Raw genomic sequence first — 25,941 nt, 5'->3', positions numbered from 1 at the left:
CATTCCTCCCAGAGTACCGAGTGCATTTTTTTTTTTTTTTTGTGGCACTGTTACCATGGCTACCAAATACAAAAACTTTTTCTCCCTTCACCTCAGCACCAAACACCTGAATTTCAGCCAATACTTTTGCTTTTTCGTCTTTCTCTGCAGGCTTGACCAGAACAGCAACATTCATAATGCGCTTTGCATTGACCGTGCATGGTGGAATGTGGGTGTGTAGAGAATGGAATATGAGGTGAATCCATTTGTGCACATTTTCAAGGGCACGTGTGCTTTATATGAGGAAATTTTCAGCAGGTGTGCGTACACTTGGTTTGAGAAATCTGTTTTGTTTTTGTTTTGTTGCTGTATGCCATTTCCGGTTTTGCCGTACGTGCAGTTTTAGTATGAATCCCAGGCAGTTTTGTAAGTGAGACCTCAGACCTGCAGAGGGTGGAATAAACACTAACACAACAACAAACTGCCTCCAGCATTTAGGATGGCACTTTCATTTACAAACGGATATAACATGAGCATCTACATTTCAACTTTCAAGTCAAAATATACAATGTGTTTATGTACTTTAATAAGAACACGACTTAGCTTGATTCAATTGTTAAACTGTGCCAAGTTTAAAGAAACAGAGATGTGACATTGATCAGAATGGTCCCAGCGGGCTCAGATGTAAAATAAAGGTCCTATGCAGTAGCTTCATATAATCAAGGTGTTAGTATCTGCAGAAGCTTTTCTTTAGGGGGAAACTAAGAAATTAGCTAGAAACAGGACCTTTCTTTGTCTACTTTCACAACACCACTCACATTAAGGTATGTGATCATCCAAAGAGATAAATGAGACAGAACGCACAGACAGCGTGCTGCATGCTGGCCACGCTGACTTCAGCTGTGCAGCCGCTGACAAATGTAGACATGTTTTGAAGTAGTTCAGTGAAGTCTAATCTAATTAATTTGAGCTGCATGGCTATATTCATGTTGGGGAACTATATCAAGATAAGGAGCACATTAAGCATCTGCCCTCTTTACTGAGGAAACTGAGACGTGCCAGAAACAAATTGCAACTGGAATAACATGGAAACAACTCAGTTCTGTTTTAAGATAAGAACATTTTGTGTATTTTGAGCTCTGATCTTGATCTGGTTGAATGAGTGAAGCCCTTGGCCTCAGTACTCAGTTGTATAGATTTGTTAAAGAGCAAAAGCAGCCATTTGATGTTATTGGATCAATCAGTTTGCACTTCAAATCTAAAATAAACAGACGGTGATTCATTTAAAAAATAAAATACATAAATGAGCGAAAAAGCAAGTGAAAGTGCTTCTACACGGTGCACTGCTCGGTACATTGTAGCCATTAGCTTCCTATCCTGGTCTGTCGAATGGATGAAAATGAAACGCACTCTGTCAAAATGGAGAGATTTAAGCGACTATGAAAGTGGGTTCAAATTATTGGGGCACAGATGGCAGGAGCTTCAGTCACCCAGATGTCCAACTGGCTGGTGGTTCAAAAGAAGCAGACACTAAAGTGCTACTACATTTAAATCTCAAGACTCAGTAAATCAAATCTGAGGAAGTTATCCTCTCATCAACCATTAGTTTTTGAGAAGTTGTTTTGAAGCCTAGAGTTTGTAATTTGTCCAGTTTTAAAAAACAGGCTGAGGGCTACATCTGACCGGCTCTGTACTCTACTCATGTTGTATTGAAGACTTGAAACTAGAGACTGAGACCATAAACTCATTAAGGCAAAGGTTACTGAGCAAATAAATCAAGTGAGAATATAGGAACAGTTTCCTGCAAACCTCAGTACAACTCCAGTTATTTGAATGCAATCTGACTCCTTTTTTCGACCAGTGGGCTCTCCTCCTGATGGTCATTAAATGGAAAGCAGGTTTAAGGCTCTTCAGCACAGTCTTCACTTTACAGGCTCCGAGCCCTCATTGACTTTTATATACAGCCTGTGAGTCAACCAGTGATCACCATGGTATTTGTATCATATGTATGGGACCACATAAAAGCCACTTTTCCTAAAGAAGTGTTGTTATACAAGTTCCATGACATGAAATATATTTTGATGTTTCACTTCTGTCGTTCCCTCCAGACAATATAATTTTCTACCAGTTTAGAAAACTGTCATGGATGTGTATGTTTGATGTGGGTGTGGTGAGGAATGTGTGTCTGTGGTGGAGGAAAATTGAGAAAGTAAAGGCAGTGAAAAACAAAAGCAATTTGATGTGTGTTTAGTGAAAATTGACAACTGATTCAGTGATGATGGGGGCAGATGAGTTTGGTCACCACACGCTGCCTGTGGGCGTGGCAGCTGAATCACTGCTGCTGCCAGCTCTGACTTACTACATTATGTTACGAGATAGGATATAATTTTAAGCTTTTTGTTGGATTTGAGCTGCAACCGTGTAATAAAATTGGTCTGCACCTGTTGTATTCAGCTGCTACAGCAGTTAAAGATAGAATCTTTTGATTTATTTAGTTTTATGTCTGCCTCATATGCAGACACTGAAACTATAATGTCAGTTATATATAATGTAGCTGACCATATCACTATCCCTATCAACAGATGTTTTCTTTGTCTATTTCTGTCAGGAAACGTTCATTACATGTGATGTGTATTATTTACAGGCCATCTCCATCAACTCAAAATTCAGATTCAGTTCAAAATCTGCGGAACTGCGAAATTCTCACATTTGAAATGATGCGACCAGTGAATATTTAGTTTGATTGATCAGCCATAACTCTAGGTAACAATTCACGCTAATATCCTTAAAACCTTCATGATAACGCGCTCATCGTTGATCACAGATTATTTCTGATGACATTTTTCCTGATTAAAACGTAAGAACCAGAACAATCCAGGCCACCACCAATTACACCAAACTACCAACCTGCTTGTTATTTGTGTTTGTGTGTACGTTAACAATATAGATATACAAAATGTCCTTTAGTGATCTGTGACGTGTTATGTATAACATCCCTGAATCACTGTATGGTTAGTGTTGCGGGGGTGACTTGAGCCAGCCAAGGTAACACCCAATAAGTCACTGGTTCTCCCACCTTGGACCTTGACCTGGTTGGGTGTACAAGTGGGGCAGGGCAGTAGGGTGAACTCCTCTGCCTGGTGCATGGAGTAGTCGGTACTGGCCACCACCACGCGGTCCCCTGGGCCCCAACCATCTGGCTGGTCTTCAAGCTCCAGGATGCTGCTGTTGGACAAGATGTCGATAGAGATGGAGGCCTGTGGGTGGACTAAAGAGGGAAAAACTAAGAGTTAGAGCACAGAGAATACAGCTCATTCAAACAGAACTACAGGTCGGGGCACTAAAACCCGAGAATTTCACATGATTTTTATCCGTGTTGTTAGAAATTATGATAGTGGATAATGGATTTCCTTTATTGATAACTGCCATGAAGGTCGTTGTTCACACTTTATTTCTCAAATTGCTTTTCTGACTAAGACATTCACCTATGATGCTTTTTCATCGTTCCAAATGCAGGAGAACTTGTTACGTGAGGAAGGAAGATTTTATGTCATTGGCAGAGAGAACTAAAATATTATTTTTGTTTATTTATTTATTTATTTTTTCAAAATAACTCAGTTGATATTTGTCTCTCAAAAGTGTTAGGTGAGTGCATGTAGTAACCAAAACAATTTTATGTACTTTTTTTATCCATTCCTGAAAAAAAAAGGAGCAGATCGATAAGCAGTGATAAGTGGTGCCATTTGCTAAGCACTCCATCACAGATATTCAGATCTGTAAAGAAACATGCTGGTACGGTGACACCTCGATATGAGAAGACGATTAAAGTCATTTTTCTCATTGTCGGGGATTACAGTGATGGGATTTGTAGGCACTTTCAAAGTCTTGGTTTCTATTTGTCGTTCTGCTGTTAGGTTTATTACTGCTGATGTTTATACTACCAGTGTTTTTACCCTCCCATTGCCTTGCCATGTAATTTATTTTATTCATGTCGACCTATTTCACTTCAGCTCAGTGAGTGTCCACTTCATTTTGCTGTTAATTACGGCTGTGTTTCTCTCCTCTCCTTCTGGTTTACTCTGCTTTCTGTGTCTTAGTGCCTCCACACAGGAGGTTGGCGATGCAATTAAATGCAATTACAGCCAAGAAATTCCTCCAAAACCACAGATGGACAGATGTCAACCTCAAGTGTCTGAGAGAGAGAGGCCATATTATCAGCGTTTTTTGCCTGCAGGCAGTCTGGCAGCAGTGATGAGGATGCCATCATAGCCGATCGCAGTTAAACTAATCCAGGGCAGAGCACAAACTCCTCTCCTGCTGTTACAGCTGAATCTCCAACAGGAATAATACGGCACTCTACTGCATCGTGTATGAGAAAGACAAGATAGGCTAAGCTGGTCTTATTTTGCTACTATTTGAGACTTGTGTAAAATACAGTCTGGTGATTAAAAATCCCTCAAATCTGCACTGAGCTCATAAGACCTGCATCTGGTTTTGAGGTTCAGATCGTTTGAATTTCAATGAGTTCTTTGCTCTTTTTAAAATCATTCAGCTTTTTTGCATGTTTTGTGGTTGGTGTTAAGCATCAGTGTCTCGTGTGCTTAATTCACTGCATTTCTACGTTCCCTTTAAAATATTTTCAGGCATTTCAACTGTAACTGGACTTCATTGTGAATGTGGGCGAGTCCTAGTATGTTCTGAGTTTAAGGCAAATAAGTAGGTAATTAATAATAATAAATAAATAAAAGAATTGACAGATCACGCAAAGGCAACTATCTGGGGAGCCATCTTGGGTCCTCTCTTTGTTTAAAGACTTTTATACCTTCTGACAACATTATTTTAGTATCTCAGCCAGACAAGCATATTTAGTAAGTGGACTGCAGGCAACCATAATTGAATCTATATTTCACATGTTATCTTGAGTTGATGCACGTTTTAGTATGACACAATGAAAATATCACAACAGCATTATTGAGTTCATAAACTGTTCATAGTCAAGTCTCAACTGCAACGAGTGGGTTGACGTCAGCTTGCTCCAAACGTGGTATGGGGTTAATTGTATGTTAGTGAACTAAAGGGCTTGTACTGTATTCATTGTGAGTCTCGACAAAACATCACATCACCATCTTCTCATTTCTAGCAGTCTACATAACTTCAGACTCTCTCTCTCTCTCTCATACACACACACACGCCCAGACATAAGACTGTGGTATCACAATCTGGTTGGAGCAGATTCTGTGATCTCAGCCTGCCCACACACAACAGACATCCTGGAGCACAGACATAGTTTGTGTATCTGTAGCAGCACTGAGCAGCTTGAGCTTGATATCCATGATATGCTTGTGAGAGCCATTTATCTTTATTTAACTGTAGCACAGTATGTTTTAAGTTCATACTTAAAACATACATGTATTCAAAAAATTTTTAAAGAATGATACAGGTATGTACAGAGGAACTGTACTTAAAGAAGGGAGTGATGAACTTACCAAGTTTTCCACAAAGGAAGCGGACCCTGTAGTTATGACAGAGGCCGTGAGCTTGGTCTTTGTTGAGGCAGACAAGGCCATAGTCTTTGTCTTTCTTGTGGATGACATCTCCTGTCTGGTTAGATGGTATGCCATCATGGGTTTCAGCCTGGAAAAGATCAATAACAAAACCAAAATGTTATTTTTCTGATTTTCTGACATAATTAAAGGAAAGTTTCTGGAACTGGAAAGAGACATGTCTCGCCATGTGTTTAGGACAACATTTTAATGTTTTTGGCAATAGATGTGTTGTAGGAATTTCATTAAGTCCACCACTGCTGAGGTTCAGGGCATTAAGTTATGCTGCATTTCAGAACCGTGTCGGCTTTTACGGTTTAATTTGTTCTGTGCTCATCTCCAGTGTTTTCATGTGATACATAATTATAAATACTGCTAGCTGCAGATTCTCCGCAAAATTCCATGCGTTCCACAGAACTGACTAGCAAGTTCTGCAGCTCATTGTTATGAAGTTATGGATTGGTGTCCGACCATTCAGCCCAATGTCTTTTCCACAACTTGACAGCTAACATCAAATTAAATTTTAAATTAGCCTTTCATATGTGGAGTTCTGTTGTTTGGACAAAACTTTCACTAAACATGCTCTTGCATTAACAGTACAAATGCAGCGAGCAGTGCAGCAGAGGCTGACCATTCGCCCTGCGTTTGTATGTGGTTTGATTATAATATTTCTGAATTTAGACACAAACTAGAAAAAACCCTGGAACTCCAGTGACAGTCAGTGTTACCATTACAGCACAACCCCAAACACCAGAAAAGTACAAGGATCGTGCCTTAGGCACTGAGCCTCCTCACATTTCCTTCCGTTGGTCAGATAATCCACAACAAATCAGAACTGCGTTATGTAACGTATTGGAAAGAGACAATAAAAAAAACAAAAAACTAAAAGAACCATTGGCTGCTAAAAATAGAGCTCCCACAGTGGCAAATTAGACAGAGGAAAATGCAAACTGAGAAACTATGCCCAGACAGTGGAAAATGGTGACACATACAGCTGGCAAGCTGAAAGAAATGACAAATCTAATTCCAGGATACGTTGTACAAGGCAGATATAAGAAGAAAAAAAAAACTGAGATCAGTACGCATCTGGACATCGTGTTACTTTATGCATCTATTCATTTTGATGAACAACCCAGTCAGAGAACAAGAGACCAGACTTTGAGGAATAGGGGAAGGGTGAAAAGAGATGGAAGTAACAAATTGCAGCCATAAAAAAGAGCTGTTGGAGCGTACAGTAGTGATTCGGTTTTTTTTATGGTAATGGTATGGGTGTTGGAGGCTCTGTGGGCACTCCTGGCACTATTGCTTATCATCAAGGAAGGCTAACAGCTGGTGCTTCATGATGCCATGCTGGATCACATCCGCTGGTTGCTTCTGTATTGCATCCCAGCAGCACAGTAATGAAAGGCTGCTTTCGTGCTGATGAACACCTGGGCAGACAGGCATTCTCTTGAGCATCATCTGGACCAACATCCATGTGGCCGTTCTCTTTGAACACCTTGTCGCTTGTGCATTGTTGCCTTCCTTGATAAGGTTTTAGGTTATATTCATCAAGGTTTCCATTAAATTGCATGTTGTTGATATTATTCATGCTGCTTTTTAAAAGCCATTAAAGAGGCCTTAATTTAAATTCTACGAATACTAAAAAATATATTTGTGATTTTAAGAAGCAAAAACCATCTTGATGTAATTTTATAGTCTCTCCTGTATCGGACTTTCCTCTGGTGTGCTACTGGTGAGAAGTTTACATTTTTGTCTAGTCGTATTCGATAAAATGCCATGACAATTTTAGTTGTATTTGAATCTGAGAGTTTAGTTTGAGTGCAATGCATTACTTAAAAGGTTTCTTTGATCGCCACTCACTGGGAACATCTATTGACCTGTTGAAGTTGAATGGCATTAAAAACTCAAAATGTTTTTTTGTTTTTTTTAAACCAGCGATCGAAACATAACAATTTTTGCAATGGGTCTTGATTTCTTTTTCATCAAATGTAACACTACAGATGTCTGTTTGTCTCTTACCACCAAGTTGTGGTATCAATGGCCATGAGGGCCTTTCTTGCAGAGAATAGCAGCTTTTGGCTTCCCCATACGCAGTGTGAGGCATTGGAGTTTATGTCTGAAGTGTTTGAAGCTCCCCCACCTCAAAATTCACTCTAATGGGTGAAACACACTGATTTCTTTCCAACCCATCATCTGGTTTTCTTTTGTTTTGGTTTTTTTTATTAAAATGTCAGTTACATTTTATTTAATGTTTGTCATTATCGCTTAGTTTTTTTTATTACTTCTCATGTTGTTTTCAGAATTTTTGTTATGAAAGTAATACTGTTTCACGGCTGCACTTACAGCTAAAGAGAAGTCTTTTAAAGACTGGCTGCTGCAGATGCAACTTCTCTCCTTTAGAAGTGCTTCAACAGTTAAATATAAAGCTAGAGGTTCTTAAGCTAATGGCTTTGGTAAAATGAAGTAATTTCACATCAGGACACACTGCTATTAACCCTCCAGTTTTGTTCAGTCAAATGTGGGAAATTTAAATTTGAATCTCTGAAAAATGTTGTTAATTTTCAAACTGACCTATGATTCCCTGACTTTGTCCACAAAGAGTATTTCAACAATGATTTGCATACAATTTGGTGAGTGATTTTCACATCTGAGTGGATGGGAACAAAAAAAAAAGAAAAAAAAAAAAAAGAAAAAAAAAACCAAAACAACAACAGATAACTCATGAAGCAGTTTAGATGTAATCTGGCCTGCGACCTGTGTGTTTAGTTCAAGCTCTGAGTAAAGGTTACTTTTCTGTACTTACATTAATGTGTTGAGAGAGGTCGAGATTTGTTTTAGATGTTTAGATGTTACTGGTAAGCGGTTAGGGTACTGAGCTTGAGGGTGTGAGGAAGATGCAGATTTGTAAACAGGAGCCCTGCTAGACTCGAATAGTGATTTTACACACACACACACACACACTTGCGTGTGTTTGATGCAGTAAGAAGGGACTTATTTACCTGGATGTCCAGTGGACTGCTACACAGTCTGTCTGGATAGGCCTCATGCAGGTCCGACAGTTTCTCCCAGTCTCCAGATCCCCTCTCATCATCCCTGTCAAACCATTCTGTCCATTCTGCCTCTGTAACACACAAACACATGAAATTACAAAAACTTGCATTCAATTTCTGGAGTCTTAACCAAACCCTAAACTTAACCACTGATCCAAAACTTTATTTTTTCACCATTGACGACACGCCTTTTGTTTCCAGTTGAACAGCCCCTCCTAGTCAACTGGTCTTCAGTCAAAAATTTGTCTCCAAGTCAGTCCTTAAGTCAGTCCCATGCACACACAACCACACAAACACCAATTGGTACCCCACCCTGTTGAGAGTTCACAAAGCCAAGTGTTAGATATTAGATTAATCCATGTCAAAACCTTGGCCTGTAGTCCAGTTATACTATCTCCCCTTCCATTATGTTCTTTGTCGGGCTGCCACATCAGGGGATACGCATTTGAATGTCCGCCTGAATTTCAATCTGGAGCTTGACACACAGTTTGGCTGGCTGCCAGCGTTGGAACAGAGTGAAGGGCATAAAATGAGCAGGTTAGAAGGCAGCAGAGGCAACCGAACTAGTGACCACATTATGGTCTGATTTCATATCAGATGGTTAATATCATCACTGAACATGATGCAACTAATTGTATTCATTTTTTCAACACATTCTCACTCACTTGCCACCTCACTTTAGAAATTTGAGCGCGATGTGATGGTCATCCTACCAGGTGTGACTGGCAGCTGAGATGGGCACCATTGGGCAAATTACTGCTTGGTCTCTTGTCTGAAGAATTGTGAGCTAGGATCTTTTTTTTTTTTGGAAAATTAAAATTGATCTCTTTAACAATAGTGCTGTACTTCCCATGTGCATTAATACACCAGCACAATTCAAAATCAACAAATATAAAGGAAAAAAGAGGTAGTGCGGTCATTGCAAAATTTGATTTGATTTTTAATACACCTCAGAGATTGGAATTGAACACACTGGCATTGCACTCGGGGTAACCTCCTCTGCATTGCAACTGTTCATCCCATCTGATCATAACTCCATTTGGTTGTGCAGCTGAAAGCCTCCAAAAAGCAAATAAGTGGACTAACTATAAAGAAGAGCAGCAGTTTCAAGGTAATTCAGTGGTAAATTGTAAATGTCAAAAGGCCCAATTTACAAGGACAATCATGCTGTGCAAGTGCTCAAATATTCATTGAGTTTTATTCACAATCTGCTAGTGCTCAACCCCTGAGCTACAAAGAGAGAAAGTTTGTTGCAGTAAAACCACTACAATCGCACACTGTATCCATATATGAAAATACACTCTGGACACATTTCAGTTGTCTTTGGGGTCATATAGTGAGATTGAACTATACAATAAGAACTGACAGAGAGCTAGAGAAATTGGAGGGGGGGCGGGCAGTTTCAGACTCAGACTCCAGCAGGTGGAATTGATATGTTGAGCTGAACAATGTCCCAAAAGAAACAAATGTTTTCAGTTCCCTCCTCTAGTAATTATACACTTCACTGAGATCATGTTCAAATTCAGATGTGATTACCACAAACTACAATGCCCAAGCATTTCATTTGTGTAACACTAGCTAGACACTGTGCTCATTATTAACAGCCTGATTTCTTCACTTTAATTTCTAATAGAGTTACAGAAGGCCATTATAAGCCTCACTGGAACTATTGTAAAACCCTTTTGCACTGTGTTTATTCCTGGTCTGCAGAGGATTGATTATTTCCTAAAAATCCTATTGTTCCAAATTGTATGATCATGCTTTGCATTGAGAGGAGAGATACGAAGTGGCACAGATGACATGCAAAGTGAAACCCCTGCATGTTGAGTTTCATGTCATAATATGTTCGGAGCTGAACATGACAAATCTTTAATAGATCCCACCATTGTGTCTTATGACAAGCCTCCGTTTGTGTGTTTGTGTTTGAGAATGGTTACACTTTAACATACCTTGCACCCACTGGCTGCTTGTTGAGACGGTGAAATGCTCTCCGTAACTTGAGTGAAACACACGAGAGCTCCGGGCCTCAGAGGAGGCCTTGGTCCCTACAGACAGACATTATGGAATTCAAGATAACGCTGTGCAGGATTTTCTGCTGTGGGAAAACTTTGATCATGTCCCACTGCAGGCACACTCCACACACTGGATTGAATACCTATGCGCATGCATAAAGGGGAGCCAAAACTAAAAATTGATTCCCACCTTGATAGACAGCATAATCTTCCACAACTGATGAGGTGTCACCTTTTGTTACTATAAAAGTCCAGGGGTGCCTGCAGATGAAAAAAGATAGAAGAGATGAGGCAGGGAAAAAGTAAAGGGATCAGATATTGAAGAAAGAGGACATGAATGAGAAAATAAGCCAGAGATGAAAAAAGTAGAGAACACAGACAGAAGTAGCAGGTGCATAGTTTGGAATATCAACATTAGTGCACACACACAGTCACTTTTCAGCACCCACCCACTCACACACAGATTTGTCTGATAAACTGGAGAAAAGAGTGGGGGGCTGAAAATCATGTCCCAACATGTATCACTCTATTATTGACATCATCAGTTATACCACATTAGGGAAAATCTCATCAGTTCTATTTCAACTTAAGAATAAGCGTCTGTGTAATTTGACCTCAAATAAAGAATGAAATCTGTAACTACAGTGACAGAATTAGTAAACGATTTAAGCTGTATTTACTATACGTATCAGAAGCTTTCATTCAAAGTGTCCTCAAAACTGAGGACATGAATGAAGTTGTAGTGCAGCAACAAATTTCAGCACGAGTATGAAGTAATATAACTATCAAATAAGTGGAGGAGCTCGTATAGTGAAACAAAAGTGTGTTAAAGCTTTAGAAGACAATCTGGTCTCTGAAGAGATCAGTGTTGAAGAGCTTCTTCAGGACAGAGATGAACATCATAGTATAGGGAAAAAAAAACAAACAAAACAATCTCTGCATCTCTAGAAGCGACATCTTTGACCATCCCACGACAGCCATAGGAGGTCAAAGTGGATGTGAGAGTCCAGGCCACACCTATGTGCTGGTAGCTCAGCCCAGCAAAGACTGTGTAAGAGGAGAAAGCTAAGTAGCTAGTGAGGCTGCCGCCACACCAACCCCCCATTATGACCTTAAGTATTCCCTCCTCTTAATTTAGAGACTACAAAATGGGACTTTTCTAACAAACATTGGTGCTTTAGTTTTTGAAATATTGAGCCTGTTTTTTCCAGTCCCCTTTTAAAGTGCTTTTAACCTTGTTTGTTTTTTGTTTTTTTTTCCCACTTAAACCAAATGTATGGTGCTTACTGCAAACAAATTTCCATGTTTGTGGTTGCAGTAAACTATTAAAAGTGCAAAGAAGTGTGTTTACTTGAGAGTGGAAAATCAAACTGCTGGAAAAACGTCATTGTTGGATGACAGTGTGACATATATGCGACCAAAAATGACCATGTCTTTGGAGTGTCATTGCTCTGTTAGGTCTGTGTCTGTGCTGTCCAAGCCCAAGCCCAGTGCAGGACATCAGTGGAGTCATGGATGAAGTTAGGTTAGATTTGGATCGGTCTGACTGTAGAACATTGCTGCTTTTGTTCTGGGTGCTTAAACATCACTAGCAAAGATGGAAGATGAGAACTGATTGGTCACACCTCTACATTGGGAACTGCTATTTTATATAAATTCAATTTCTATTCTTTATTTGAGAAACATGTATTATAGGCTGATGTTGTGTCGATTCTGAATATGTGGAGAACACAGATGAAATTAAACAAACACAAATGTAAAAGTGAATCAATTAATGATAAAGGTGGACGTTAACACAAAGCATTTGTGTTTTCCATGTTAAGGTTAGACTCACATTAACTGCAATTGCACCTTTGGCTTGTTTTCAAAAAAGGTCCATAACCAGGGGTAATTTAGTGGGCCTGGGAATTTAACAGTTACTGAACCCACCCTGTAAGGGTGATCTGGCAGCTGACAAGCCTCAAAATCTCTGCTGTCATTCAGGCTAACAGGGAGTGACTGACACTTATCACCAACTAACACTTGGGAATTATCGCTGATTTATTATGGTCTTTCTGTACGTGAGGTGAATTGCTATATTTCTCCATGTTGCCCAGCAGCACCACTGTTGCTGCTACAGTAAATGTATGCAAATTGCATAACTTGGAATGTGCTGCAGAGTGTACACTGTCTCATAAATCCAGTCTTATTTAAATGTCTCTGGGAGCGTTGGAAATCACATCACAAGAAACCTCAACACTCTTTGTAACCATCATCCCTTCACTGGGTTTGTCGATAAGAACGCTAAGGAGGGGGATGCAGAGATGTGCTCTTTTCTCATATTGCTTATGTGTTACATATGTAGGTCTCCTCTGAAGAATTGAGTCTCATAACGTCACCAGGATAACCACAGGGCCTGCATTGCCAAGATTCACCAGCGTCTCCTCTCAGCCCACAACAAGGCCGGTGATACTGCTGCTGACTAGACCGACACTTAAGACAGCCAAAACTTGTGGTTCACTATGCGAGCTTCCATGTCCAACAGGCAAAAGAGAACAGCTGACTCTTATTCAAGGAATGTGTCAATGCCCAAGTGCAAACATTCCTATCCACCCTGATATGCCTCATGTGAGAAACCTCAACTCTCCAGGGCTCTGTTATCATGGCATAGTTCAGTTTCCCGCTCCCATGTGCTGCTCACATACTTGGACAAGTCCAGAAACACACACTGCTGCGTCGTTACCACTAATTATCTTAAATTAGCTGTGTGGAAACTCAGTGACATAATGCCTCATCACAAATGAAAACCTGACCTCAACAAAGTTATACAAAAATAAATAAATAAATAAATAAAAAAAAATAAAAAAACAACAAGAAAAAAAAAAAAAAAAAAAACTATAATCCTGAAACCGTCCTCTTCTCAAAAACACTTAAGTTCTAAGAACCTCTTGACTCAAACTTTCCTCACAACTCACAATAACACAAGGATCTCAAAGTAAGCCTGGTGTTCTCACATCAGCAGATCAACGACCTGCAGAGAGATAACATCGAACTTCGAGCTGAAAGCAACCTTCTAGAAGAACCTGTCCTTGATATACAATCCAGGAGTCTCTGGAATCCCAGAGAGCTCCCCGGACAATCCAGACTCCCTGATTAGGAACTTTATGTCTGACTGAGACTGTAAACAACATCACCTTCCACCGCCTCAGAGCCCGAGAAGGAAAGCATCCCCGTCCTATCATCACACCCTGTGGTGTTAAACTACAAGGACAAATGCCAAAAATGAAAATACAAACCATTTTCTTCCCTCTCATGGTGTGATCATGAGTGAGGAAAATTTTCAATCATTTCCAAATGCACTGGAGGTTTAGACAGAGTATTTTCTGAGCTTACCGAAATCCAAGGCCAGTGATGTGCTTACTGCCCAGCCTGGAGAGGGTCTTCTTGGCTGAGTCCTCCAGGTTGTTGGAGCCCTCATCGTTGACCACCATGGCCAATATGAGCCCTGATTCCACGGCATCCACATACTTAGCCAGGCGACGACTCTCATCCTTACTGCGGTAAGTGTCGAACCTGGGGCAACAAAGGACTGTTAAAACACCAAAACTAACCCACGAACAATAGTCCCAAGTACTGACACCAACAGCTATTGACTGAATAAGGTGCGTTGGCATTTTGACTGTATTTGGCTCTTTTACATTTACATCTACTCTCATTTCGATAATTGATCATTGACAAAGTCAAAAGAGACGGAATGTCATCAAACAACAAATATGGCCAGTCAATGAATCAGTCAGTGACACTGCAGCTTACTGGGCTAGCAGCACAAAAGATCCAACTATCCAATTTATCAATATATCAAGATTATATGAAATATTATCCTGATATAAGTGGCATTGAACACCAGCTGCTTAATAAATAAACTTGTTTCCATGAAAGAAAAGAAGCTAAAACAACCTAATGAGAATGAGAGCAAATACTGAGTTTATATCTAAGTTGAACCACTTTGAAAAGAAGGAGACTGCATTACCAACCCAATCATCATAAAACCAATGGGTGCGTAATGATGAAAGGATATTGAGGACATTATCAATTTCATACCCCTGCATGAAACCACATAATTTCTGCTCTAATTAAGACCCTCATAATTGCTCAGCAGCCCAAAGGTTGCCTCTGCTTCTTAGGGACCTCACCTGTCATCATTCAGCACCTCTCCAGTCTTAGGATCAATGATGTGGACAATGATGCCTCGGTTGCCCCAGCTTCTCTGAAACAGATAGTTTCTCTGGTTGCTCTCTCCGGGCTGGAGGGTCTTGTTTAAAAACGTCCACGACAGCTTCTTTGCTCCGTGGATCTCTAGTGTCCCTCCTGTCCCCACGCCAATGTACTTCCTCCCAAAGTAGCTGTGCTCTTGATCGCTGTCGTCCAATCTGGGAACATGAAGGCCCAATTATAGATATACATATCAATGCTGCAACTATTATAATCATGTTACTGTGGCCCCTTCAGCTGAATGGTTGTTTTACAGATATTTTCTGGGAGGGGCGTGATGGTGTGGAGTTTCATAACTATCCATGAAAGAGATTTTGGGATAGTTAAATAAAAAATTTTCACACTTCATACTACATCCCTGGAGTCGTCCCTGAAACTGACTGACTTTTTTTAAAAGCTTATTTATTCACTGCGTTACTTTTCCACTGTCATTTTCACATGCAGATTAATCCACCTCTAGCGCTATACATAAAGGTATTTCAGGCAGCAGGAGTCAAAATCAGCTGTAATGGTGATAAATAAGGACCAATGGAACAGATGGTTCAACTAGGCTAGAATCAGGTTTGCCATAGACGAATATTTCAGGACATTACAGTTACTGAGCAGTTAAGAGGATTTGTAATGGTTGACCAAACTCACCGGTTGGTGGAGAACCTTCATAGTCACCGTTATGGTGGGAGAAAATCCGTTCAACAAATAAAAACTTTCCGACAGTAAACACTGCTGACCAGCTCTGCAGTCAGTGGGATTCAACGTGATTCTGCTGCAGCTGATTTTGGCCCTTAAATGTGATTTCTTTACGTTGATAAACTACTGCACAGGGCCTTCAGGTTGCGAGACATGACATCACAGACATCCATTTTAAAATTCAGGAATTTTACCAAAAACATACTTGTGTAGTCTCACTGGACACACCGAAGACACACTTCCAGAGGAAAAGACTGAAGTAACACACCCTGTTAGTTGGGATCTGGGCGGATCTGTTGGGTCTCTTTAAATAATTTTATAAAGAGTTTGGTCAAGACCGGCTCTATATGTAAAGTACCTTGATGCAACTTTGTTATGATTTGGCGCTATATAAATAAATCTGATTTGATTAAAACCATGAAGTAGAAGTGCCACATTCTAAAGGGAAACCAAGCGTACATCTAAACTACATATTTTTAAAACAAACACTGTGTTGTGGTTTTGGCTCCATTTGCTAAGAGTGAGGTTATTTTTTCCTATTTTACCTCTCACAGTTTACTCACAGCATCTGTGGAGGAGACTGGGAACTCCATTTTGGTGGAACCTATCCAGTGATAGTATGGAAGCAAACACAGAGCCTGAGGATTACACTTTTGAATGTAAGAATTGACTTTCGCCTCAGTTTGACAGCTACAATGGTTCACCTATTAAAACAAAGGATCTTGTCCTTGTTGTCAAGGTTGCTGAACAATAAGAGCTTTGCAATGTTATAATAAAGGCACACCCAGTTGGTGATGTAAAGGAAAGGTTCCCTATGTGACCGACTGCCTTATTTTAGCTTCAGTTTGGCCCTCATAGTCTACAGCTACTATTGAGTAGTACACCTTTGCAGAGCAGGGTGTGGCTGCTTCTTCTGAATGATGTGATGCGATCCCTGGCTTGGAACAAAAACAACGTGATGCAATCATATTAATGTGGAGCAGAATTTAAATCATCTGGTGGAATCAGTGATATTAGGAAATGATGCTTTGTTGAGAGCAAATAGAGGGACAGCAGTGCATTTATACTGTTATAATAATCCAAATAAAGGGCTTATTAAAGTTGTTCTTGTATTCATTAGTGTTTCTTGTTGAAAAGAAACAGCTGTGCTAAACTGTCACGAAGTTCTGTTACTTCCCAGAACTGTACCTTCCAAACAGAGCGATGGTGAGGTTTCCTTTATAGGGGCAATCAGGGCTTCCGATGTGCAGCTCCCCGTTGTTGCCAATCAGAATGTGTTTTGTTCGAAGTAGTATGGGCCGATTGGTGTCAGCAACCACCAACTTTCCTGAGGGGGAGAGGAGGAGGGGTTGTTGAGGGCAGTTGAGACTCCTGGTGGATCATTCACACTCCAGTGCCCTCAGACACCTCCTGTCTCCGAACCATTTATGGCCCTGTACTCGGACTCAGACAAATAGACACACACACACACACACACACACACAGAGCAAATGTAGCCAGCCAACCACCCCTGTTGCCAGGTCTGCAATCCAATGATTCTAGTTCAGTAGTGAGGTGGTGAATAGCTGTTGGACATCAAATATTATCTCTTGTGTGTGCTCCTTGCCTCTCAACAACTTTTTTTCTCTTGAGCTTTTTTTGTGTGTTTTTTGATAAGAATTATAGCATTCAATGAAGATTTTCTCTTTCAGATAGTCAGTTATTAAAGACTTGACCATTTATAGTAAATGTTTCCACGTTTCCATGTGGCATTAAGTTCTGCACCTTGAGGGAATTAAGAATCTGCACAATGAGGATTATGCCCCATAGTACATACCGTAATCTTACAGGATCAGAAATCGTTGGAGTCAATGGGGTCATAACCATTTATCTGTGTGCATGAAGATTAGCCTCATGATTGAAAGGACCTAATCTAAAGTTCCCATATTTAATTTATTTTTCCTCTCCTTGATTATTGTGATATCCAGAGAAGGATGTATTTTCTATTTTAAGGACCAAAATACATCTCATTATAATTTCAGTCTGAAAATAAAGGGTCTTTAAACCAATCAGGAAAGAAGCTCTGAACTTTTTTTTTTTTTTATCCTCCATTCTGGTTTCCTCTTGCAAAATGATAAATATTCATCATTTATGACACAGATGTCTCATTTATTCCTATCAGGATCACATTTACTGACCCGACCGTCTCAAACAGTTACTCTATGAACATAAATGAGGTGCTATTTTTTTGTACTGAAAAACATGTTTTTGAAATATCAGCATAATCTCACCCACTGTGCCAAAATTATATTCATGTAATTTAGCTCAATTTTACCCAACGCACAGCTGCCTAAAATATGTGAGATGGGTAGCCACATTAATAACAAATTTTAAGCACTCCTATATTTGACATGAATCTCATATTCCCAACATTTCTCAAAAAGTTCACACTGTTTCAGGCTTTTATGTACGTGAAGATGGATTTTGCCCGTTTACCTCCATTGAGGATCTCAATGGAGTGGACCGTAGCAGAGCTTGTCAGAAGGACCTTCCTGCCATAACTTATTGTGACACGATGGTCTTCACTGTGTCCTGGCATCCATGGTTGCAGTCCTGGCTCTTTATCAGGGCAACCTTTAAGAGACACAAAATACACAACATTTTAAACGTGATTTAAGTGAAATAATTGACAAAAGACTGAACGTAAACCATTGTAATTATAAATTACCTCAGAAAAAAATTAGTTACTAAAGAAAAAAAAAGCGTGAACTTATGCCATTAATCCTCACATAAACCCTTTAGACTTTGGTCTGCCCCCAGCTGGGTGACCATGCACTCAACTACAGAACCGGATGTTTCTACATCACTTCTCTGTTGCTTTGACACAAAACATCATGCTCACAACTCTTAATGCAATTCTCACTGTGCTAATTCACCTGGACAAAATCTACTGAAATAATCAAAACTTTTGACACCAATTAATTAAATCCTCTCACAGTCCCTTCAAATGATTTCATATCTTTATAAAAAACTGCAAAGAGATTTAGCTACACCAAAATGCAAAAAAATAAAAATAGATTTTTCAAATAAATGGACTTCATCAAAATAACAGAAGTGTAAATGTGGCAGCAGCACCGTGCTGACCATAGACGAAAGGGAAACCAGAAACAGTGGTGGTATTTTGTCTCTCTTGGCATGAATGAAAGTCAGTGGTCAACTGCCTAGGTTTGGTACATTTTGCTGATAAAAAAAGCAGAATATTCTGTTAAAATTTGGATGAAATGTCCAATGACTATGAAGGGAAGTAGCTTTAATGAAAAAAGGAAAACTTACAAAGATTCATAAACTAAAGCATGTAATCAAAAACTGGAAAAGAGACCAGAACTAAACAATCAGGAGCTAACAGAACACAGGCCAAACAGATGAGGGCGTGGCAGATTGCACGGAAAACAGATTAAAACACGAAGCAGAAACATCAAGTGTCTGTAAGTCAAAACAAAACGTAGTGGACTAACTAATGTGAGATGTGATATTACAATGAGATGGTTTTTGGCTCTTAAATCCACGAATACATCTTGTTGTGGATATCAACATTTCAGACAAAACAAAGGAAAAGTGTAAGACCTTCATACAAAGCGTGTACACATACTGGCCCTACCACCACTATATAATATTGTTTATATAGTCATTACATATCCTGCACTTCACAATCAAAGCTAATAAAAGATGGTAGAATAAATTACTTTTGCAAAGATTCTCTTGAAAATGAAAACTTGTCCCTGCCTGGTTTTAACTCGATTAAAAAGTGACCTTTTTTTTTTTTGCAGTGCTGCAAGCCCGATAAGAATAAATTGGATGGCGTATCGAGGGTTTAGCTGTACATACCATTGTGTGTGTACAGCTAAAAAGTGACAGCACCCGCATACCAGGCTGTCACTTTTGATTGAAAGCAAAAGCTTTGTACTGTGGGAAACACATTCAAACAAATGAAATATTTGAAAGAGAAGGCTGCACATCAGAGTTTGTCGTCAGTACTAGTACCTCAGCTTTGTCTGCAAGTTATATGCTCACAAAATTTGGTTTCACCCCCTTTATGTAGTTGGCAAGAAAAAATCTGCATGGCAATCAAGTGACACTCTGTTTTATTGGATTGCGCCTCCAACAGGAAAATGATGAGTGATAAATCCATTTGGTTTGTGTCTGTTAGTATCAGGACAGCACTGAGATGCTGCATCTAAGTGTCCAATCTGCCCAATAAAGCTTCAGTCTAGAGCTCTCTGGTGTGTGTGGTGGTTACCTCATCTCCCTGCCACCTAATGGATCTATCTTTGGCACTGACTATCCAGGGACCTAAAGTGTCAAGCAAATTTCCCTGAGGGCTAACACAGATTGATAGATGCTAACGTGCTATTGGCTGCATTCTGGTGTCTGAATGACTAAGGTTTGGCTCTGGAGAGTCTGTGGAGGTGTTTGCAGTATTAAAAAAAAAAAGGATCATTATTCTAATCAGCAATTCTGAATTATTTTATTTAGTTTTAATAAAGAAGCTGATGTGTTGTTGTTAATGTCAGGACCCATTATTCTGCAAAGTTGCCTCATGTCAGTTTCTGTTTAGTTTTGATTTGTGTTATGTGTACTTCCTGTTTTATTTTGGTAGTCAGTGTTTTGCATTCTGCACTTCCTGTGAAGTTTCCCACCTTTGTGACCGCCTGCCTCACTCTAATGTATTGCACCTGTGTCTGACTGTTCCTCTTTGTTTACCTAAACTCTGCTACAGTACAGATGGGCTTTTCAGTCTCTCTTCCAGAGAATTCCTTAAGTTTTTCCTGTGAATTTTAATTTGTTCTTTTATCACTGTTGAAGAGTTGAGACTAATGTTTTTGTACCTCTGCCTGCTTGTTTTGGATCTTCTGGTTTTGACCTTGGACTGAATTTATGACACTGTGTTGGACTCTGCATCTGTGTGTCCAGCCTGTTTGTGTGTCTGCGCGTTTTGTAATTTTCACAGAAGACACGCATTTGGAAATATTTTGGTTTGATTTTGTCCAAGGCGTCCTAGAGTGCATGTGTCACTCCCAAATGAGTCCAGACTCCTGCCAAGCACAAACCCAGCCCTTGAAGCTGGGTCGGATTGTACTCACATCTGACATACTGCTGCCCCAGCAGACTGCAGAGTAAAGAAAGGACAATGGCCACCAACAACACAAGCAACATTTCACTGCTGAAGGACTTGAGCTTTCTGCCCCTTTTTGGTAGATGGCAAGTGTTAAGGGACCAGTCTACTTCACTGTTTAGGTGAACACCACCTAGGAGCTTACTGTAGTTTAACTGTGCACCACCTCATTGCCCCTCGTTTGACTGGCTAGAGGGTCGGCATAGTCCTGTGAAAGTCATTTACCATCTCCTTAACCTGGAGATGTTCAGAGGGAGGCTGCTTCTGTCGCTTTGGTCACTGAAGGCCATTGTCAGATCACTTTACCCAACCTCTCTGCCTGTTACTGATATGCATCACAGTTGCTATATCATCCAAGTATTTCTGGATTTGGCAAGGTTCAGACTTAAAGTCTGGATAAACAGGAACAGAGCCAGAACAGCCCTCTGCGCAGTCCCACGCTGCTCTTCACTGTTCTGAGTCACAGCTACCTAGACTGGCAACTGTGGTAGGCTGATAGGAGAACTGACAATCAGGAAGAGAAGGAGGGGTCCTTCAGGCTTGCTGTAGGAATGCGTGGGTGAATGGTGTTAGATACACTTGAAAAATAAAAGAATATAATCCTCCTAACACTTCCTTGCTGATCCCAGTAGGAGTTCAGTCCAGTGAAGCATGTAAAGGATGACATCATCCACTCCAATACATTTCTTGTTGGCAAACTGTTGTCTAACTAAGAGGTCTGGGGGTCTGGTGAGAATTCAACCTGGGGCATCGGAAGATCTGCTGCAGGGCCTTCAAGATGAGTGAGGGAACAGAAACAGTTATAGAGATATTAGAGATGAAGTTAAAAAGTTTGTGGGTGTGAAAATACAGCTTCATTTTGAGGGACCCCTGTTTCTTAATATTCAACTTTCTTTTTGCCGGGTCACGTTTTTCATCTTTCAATTTTATTTCAGTCAGAGTCAGAAATAAATGGGGATGCTCTTGTTTATGCAGATACAGGATAAAGACAGAAAAATGGAAACGCTTGAATCTATAAACAAGGACCAAATGCCTACATACAGTGAAAAGCTTCATCAGCAGCTGTTCACACTCACACTCCTGAGTGATCAACTCAGTCCTTGGAGATCTGTGTCTGCCAGTTCTTGGAGTGTTTGACAGGTGTGAGTGAAACTAATGAAGCTTTGCTTTGCTTTAAATTCTTTTCTTAATCCACCATAACCTGTGCCTGAACTCCATTTGAAAACCACCCAGCCAGGTGAGCAAGGGAGAATTACACCATATAAACAAATCAAGAATCGTTAAGTTTCAAAGCCTTCTATCTCTTCACACCTTTAATTACAGGGAAAGACTGGAAAAGAACAGACTGAAACACAGCAATAAGGATTCAAGAGAGCTGTTGCAAAAACGCCAAAAGCTCTCATTCATCTTGCTTGCTTGCTTAATTCGGTGAGGCTGAGTCAACAATGTTGCCCGTAGTGACCGCCTGATGGTGCACTGACAACAGTGTTGTGTCTTTGATGCACATCCCACCAGTTCCTATATGGACAAGTATCACGCGCCCATAAACATGGGCGCAGGTTTTCCCACAATTCACTTCTTCCCACGTTTTTTCTTTTTAACCTTGGTTTTCAGAGTGTTGTTAAGCATTATGAGAAACCCAAAACTGTAGGGTCCAATACAAACGAAAGACAGGAGGAGAGAAGGAGGGAGGGGGGAAATAGCATGGATTTACTGCATCAGGAGGGCTCAAGTTTCTTGTCTGAACTTGCTTTCGCTGACACACTGTGGTGAAGCTCGCGAGGAGATGAATTGATAACGTACAACATCTAAACAAACCCATTTCACAAATCTTTGTTGGATTATGAGCTGGAGCCTTCTTTGTTGCACATTTTTGACATTTCATACTTGATTTACAGTAAGATTTCCTCCATATTTACACTACACATCTTCATTTGCCTTTTCGATTCTTTTGCGATGCATTCTATTGATGTTTGCATGGAAATCGCCATGATTCCACACAGGGATCCTTAAATTTTCATGAAATAAAATTGCAAAGTAAATCAAACACAGTGCAGCTTTAGATGGTGTTTATAGCCACAGTTGCATCTTGGATGTCTGATATTCATTTGATCCACCACTTGCACACTTTATATAAATGAACTGCCAGACATTTTGAACATCCTTTCATCCTATGACGATCAATCAAAGTAATTATGATAAAATTGCTGAGATTTTTTTTTTTCAGAAAAAAAGAGAAAAAAAACAAACAGACATTTAAAAAAAAAAAAAAAAAAAAAAAAAAAAAAAAAAAAAAAAATCACTTCTTTTCCAAAGCTGATTTCCTCCTTGAAGAAACCATTTCAGTTTTATTAAGATTGCAGATCCCAAGCTGTGTATAAGGACATGGGAGTGAAGAGTTTGTAGCTTGACCTTGGTTTTAAAATTCAGAAAGCCAACCTCCTGTCCTGCTTGATACAGTGCAACACTGTCCCTCCCTCTCTCTCTCTAAGCATGAAAAATTCATCTGATGCAGAGATTATCTTCCTTTATACTTTTTCAGGTACAAATTATATTACTTATACTGTGCACCTGCTCCAACTGTCTTCTGTTGATTAAAATATTTTTAATGTTCCTAAAAAAGCCCAAATATTTATTAAATATATCAAATATAATTTTTAACTAGTATATTTATTAATTTAAATGTTTAGCTGATTGAAATTGAAGCCATGTGCATAGTTTATTGACTATATTTCCACTTTTTATGTCACTCAGGTGGAGATCCCTGCTGTCCTGCTCTCATGTGCACTTACTCGGGCCGTTCAGTGGTGCTCAATGTTACCTGCCTGGAGGGCAGGCCGAGGTGGTTCTTTGGGTTTGGTGCTTCTTGTGCTGCTGCACACAGGGTGGCAAGCCTGGGGAGTCTCACTCATATTTAGGGAATGCCCACATGCATGTGTGGTTTCACTTGCCAACTCTGATTGGGTCACATCATGAAGAATTGATGAATCCTGCCAAAAATGGGCTGAGCTGTTCTTCCATCACTATGTAACCCATCTTTGATTTGGCTCCTCTGTTGGGACACCTTCACCATCTCTCCAGAGATCTACACAGTAACTCTCTGGGCTCTCATAATCCTGAGGGAGGTGACAGGAAAAGGACAGCATCCTTCCTACCAGCACCAGCTGCTTCCCTTCCCCTGTCCTTCCTTCTGCATCTTCTCTGACCTTTCCCCCCCTGATATTCACTGAGGTGTAGCACTGCCCTCCCTGCCAGACAAAGGTCATTTCACTCAATATAGATCAACAAACTAGCTTCCAGGGATGGCTGGTGATGGTCACACACACACACACACACACACACACACACACACACACACACACACACACACACACACACACACACACACACACACACACACACACACACACAGATATAATAAAATATTTAGCTGCAAGACTATAAGTGCATCAAGCTCATAAAAAATTTAGACATTTTTTGTGGTTTTAAACTATGAGGACATATGTCCACAAAAAAAGAAAAGTGGTCAAGAAATGCTTAGCAGACAAAAACATTAAACAGAGTCCTGACTTCAATCCAATTGAGAATCTGTGGCGGGAGCTAAAGCTCAGTGCGTTAGCATGAACTGACCAACCTAAAAGATTTGGAACTCATTGCAAAAGATGAATGAACAAAAATACCAGTGGAGGCATGCAAAAGTCTGGACAGCAATTTTAGGAAGTGTTTGATTGCTGTAATAGCCAATAAAGGCTTTTCTATTGATTATAGAGAAGAGTAGGATTAATTTTAGACATGCAACTTTTTCTTCAAATGTAAATGTAAAAATTATTTTTTTCCACACACACACACACACAAAAACAAACAAACAAACAAGCAAAAAACACCTTCCACCTATACATGACATTTATGTGCAAAGGCCAAACCAATTAGGGAATTTGTTTGGATTATGACCAAATTCTGCAGACAAGGGAGGGTCCTCCAAACTCGGCCCCCACCAATGCTCATCTTTTCACACCTATGTGAGAAGACAACCACAAAAAAAGTCCAGCTGATATCGGTCACTGTATGACATGTGACCCAGGTCTACAAACAAACTGTTTGTTCCTCCACTATCTGTCTTCTCCCAAGGCCCTTGCTTTCCTTGTGCCCTCTTGGGCTCCTCTCTTGGCTTGGAAACGCTGAGGCCTCTCTTGGATTAGCTGTCCTGGCTCGGAGGTTGGCTCTGTGCTCCTTTGCAACTCTTTACTCTTCCCCTGGTAGCAATGCAAGGGCCTAAGATGTCTAAGTGTGGACAAGCTGAATGACAGCAGACTTGACGCAACTTAACTCCAACACCAGCAACGCAACAGACTTAAGGAATTCAACACACTCAGACCTGCAGCCCTTGACTCTGGACACTGGATTTAGACAAAGCACAATGAAAGACGGTTGATAGGCCAAGAACTGGGTAATGTTTCCTGGACCAACCTAGAATAACACAAGCACAGCTAAGAACAGCACTGTTAACCTTCGTACATGCAGGTGTGGATTCAGTTAGGGAGAAAACACAGACTACGGGAAGAAACTAAGTTAGAGACATGTAATGTCACTAACTAATCCAGAATATATAATCACTTTTTCACCTTGAATTCAAAGGACCAACTTCATATCTTCAAGAGTCTTTTCTGAGTAGGACTTTCAGGTCAACTTTTTGTTACTAGTCAGGTTTTTCAGATATCAGTCTCCTCTCTTGTGGAGCCTGTTTTGGGTTCAGGGAGCAGACAAATTCTCTACATTTGACATGTGCCTGAGATGAGCCCTGAACCATCCCTGGGACTGCTTCAGGCTAAATTTAGTGCTACAGTTAAACGAAAGACGAGTTAACTGCTGGATTTCTCTTTATAATAATTGGAAGGTCCTCGCTGTATTCTGTAAAGTGCCATGAAATAATTATAGTGTCAGCATTATGGTTTAGAGTTCAGTTTGATGAAGAAGAAGGGAAAAAATAAAAATAAAAAAAACATCCTGCACTCACCTGCTTGGATGTTGGGGAGCAGCACAGCTGCTAGAAACATGACACATGTTTTCATCTCTGTCAACCGCTCAATGTCCAACTTCACACTTGAGGCCTTCAAAAGTTGTGTCAAACCTCCCAGTGGGCTTCAGACCAGGTTTCAGTGTGGAAAGTGCCAAGTCCACAGCAGGAAGTCACCAAAGGCACCTGCAACATCACATTGAAATGCAGAGGACTCAGCAAGACTTGTAGAAATAGACAAATCCAAAGG

The 25,941-nt window shown here is 40.2% G+C and overlaps 1 protein-coding gene across 2 annotated transcripts in view; it reads right to left on the bottom strand.

Moving 5' to 3' along the window:
• cemip (cell migration inducing hyaluronidase 1) overlaps nucleotides 1–25,941 on the bottom strand; it is a 122,214-nt gene that overhangs the window by 37,103 nt on the left and 59,170 nt on the right. For both annotated transcript variants that reach the window (XM_029497464.1, XM_029497465.1), the window contains exons 2-11: nucleotides 25,692–25,877; nucleotides 18,001–18,138; nucleotides 16,714–16,852; nucleotides 14,760–14,996; nucleotides 13,960–14,139; nucleotides 10,778–10,848; nucleotides 10,525–10,620; nucleotides 8,525–8,646; nucleotides 5,466–5,613; nucleotides 3,056–3,247 (exon numbers count right to left, since the gene is read on the bottom strand). In XM_029497464.1, the coding sequence (XP_029353324.1) occupies nucleotides 3,056–3,247; nucleotides 5,466–5,613; nucleotides 8,525–8,646; nucleotides 10,525–10,620; nucleotides 10,778–10,848; nucleotides 13,960–14,139; nucleotides 14,760–14,996; nucleotides 16,714–16,852; nucleotides 18,001–18,138; nucleotides 25,692–25,746 (1,378 nt within the window). In that variant the 5' untranslated portion in view covers nucleotides 25,747–25,877. The remainder of the gene's footprint in view (nucleotides 1–3,055; nucleotides 3,248–5,465; nucleotides 5,614–8,524; nucleotides 8,647–10,524; nucleotides 10,621–10,777; nucleotides 10,849–13,959; nucleotides 14,140–14,759; nucleotides 14,997–16,713; nucleotides 16,853–18,000; nucleotides 18,139–25,691; nucleotides 25,878–25,941) is intronic.

This window comes from Echeneis naucrates, chromosome 3, assembly GCF_900963305.1.
Source record: "Echeneis naucrates chromosome 3, fEcheNa1.1, whole genome shotgun sequence".
Taxonomy (NCBI): domain Eukaryota; kingdom Metazoa; phylum Chordata; class Actinopteri; order Carangiformes; family Echeneidae; genus Echeneis; species Echeneis naucrates.
The sequence above is the reverse complement of the archived record's forward strand: the minus strand, read 5'-3'. Positions and strand labels throughout refer to the sequence as shown.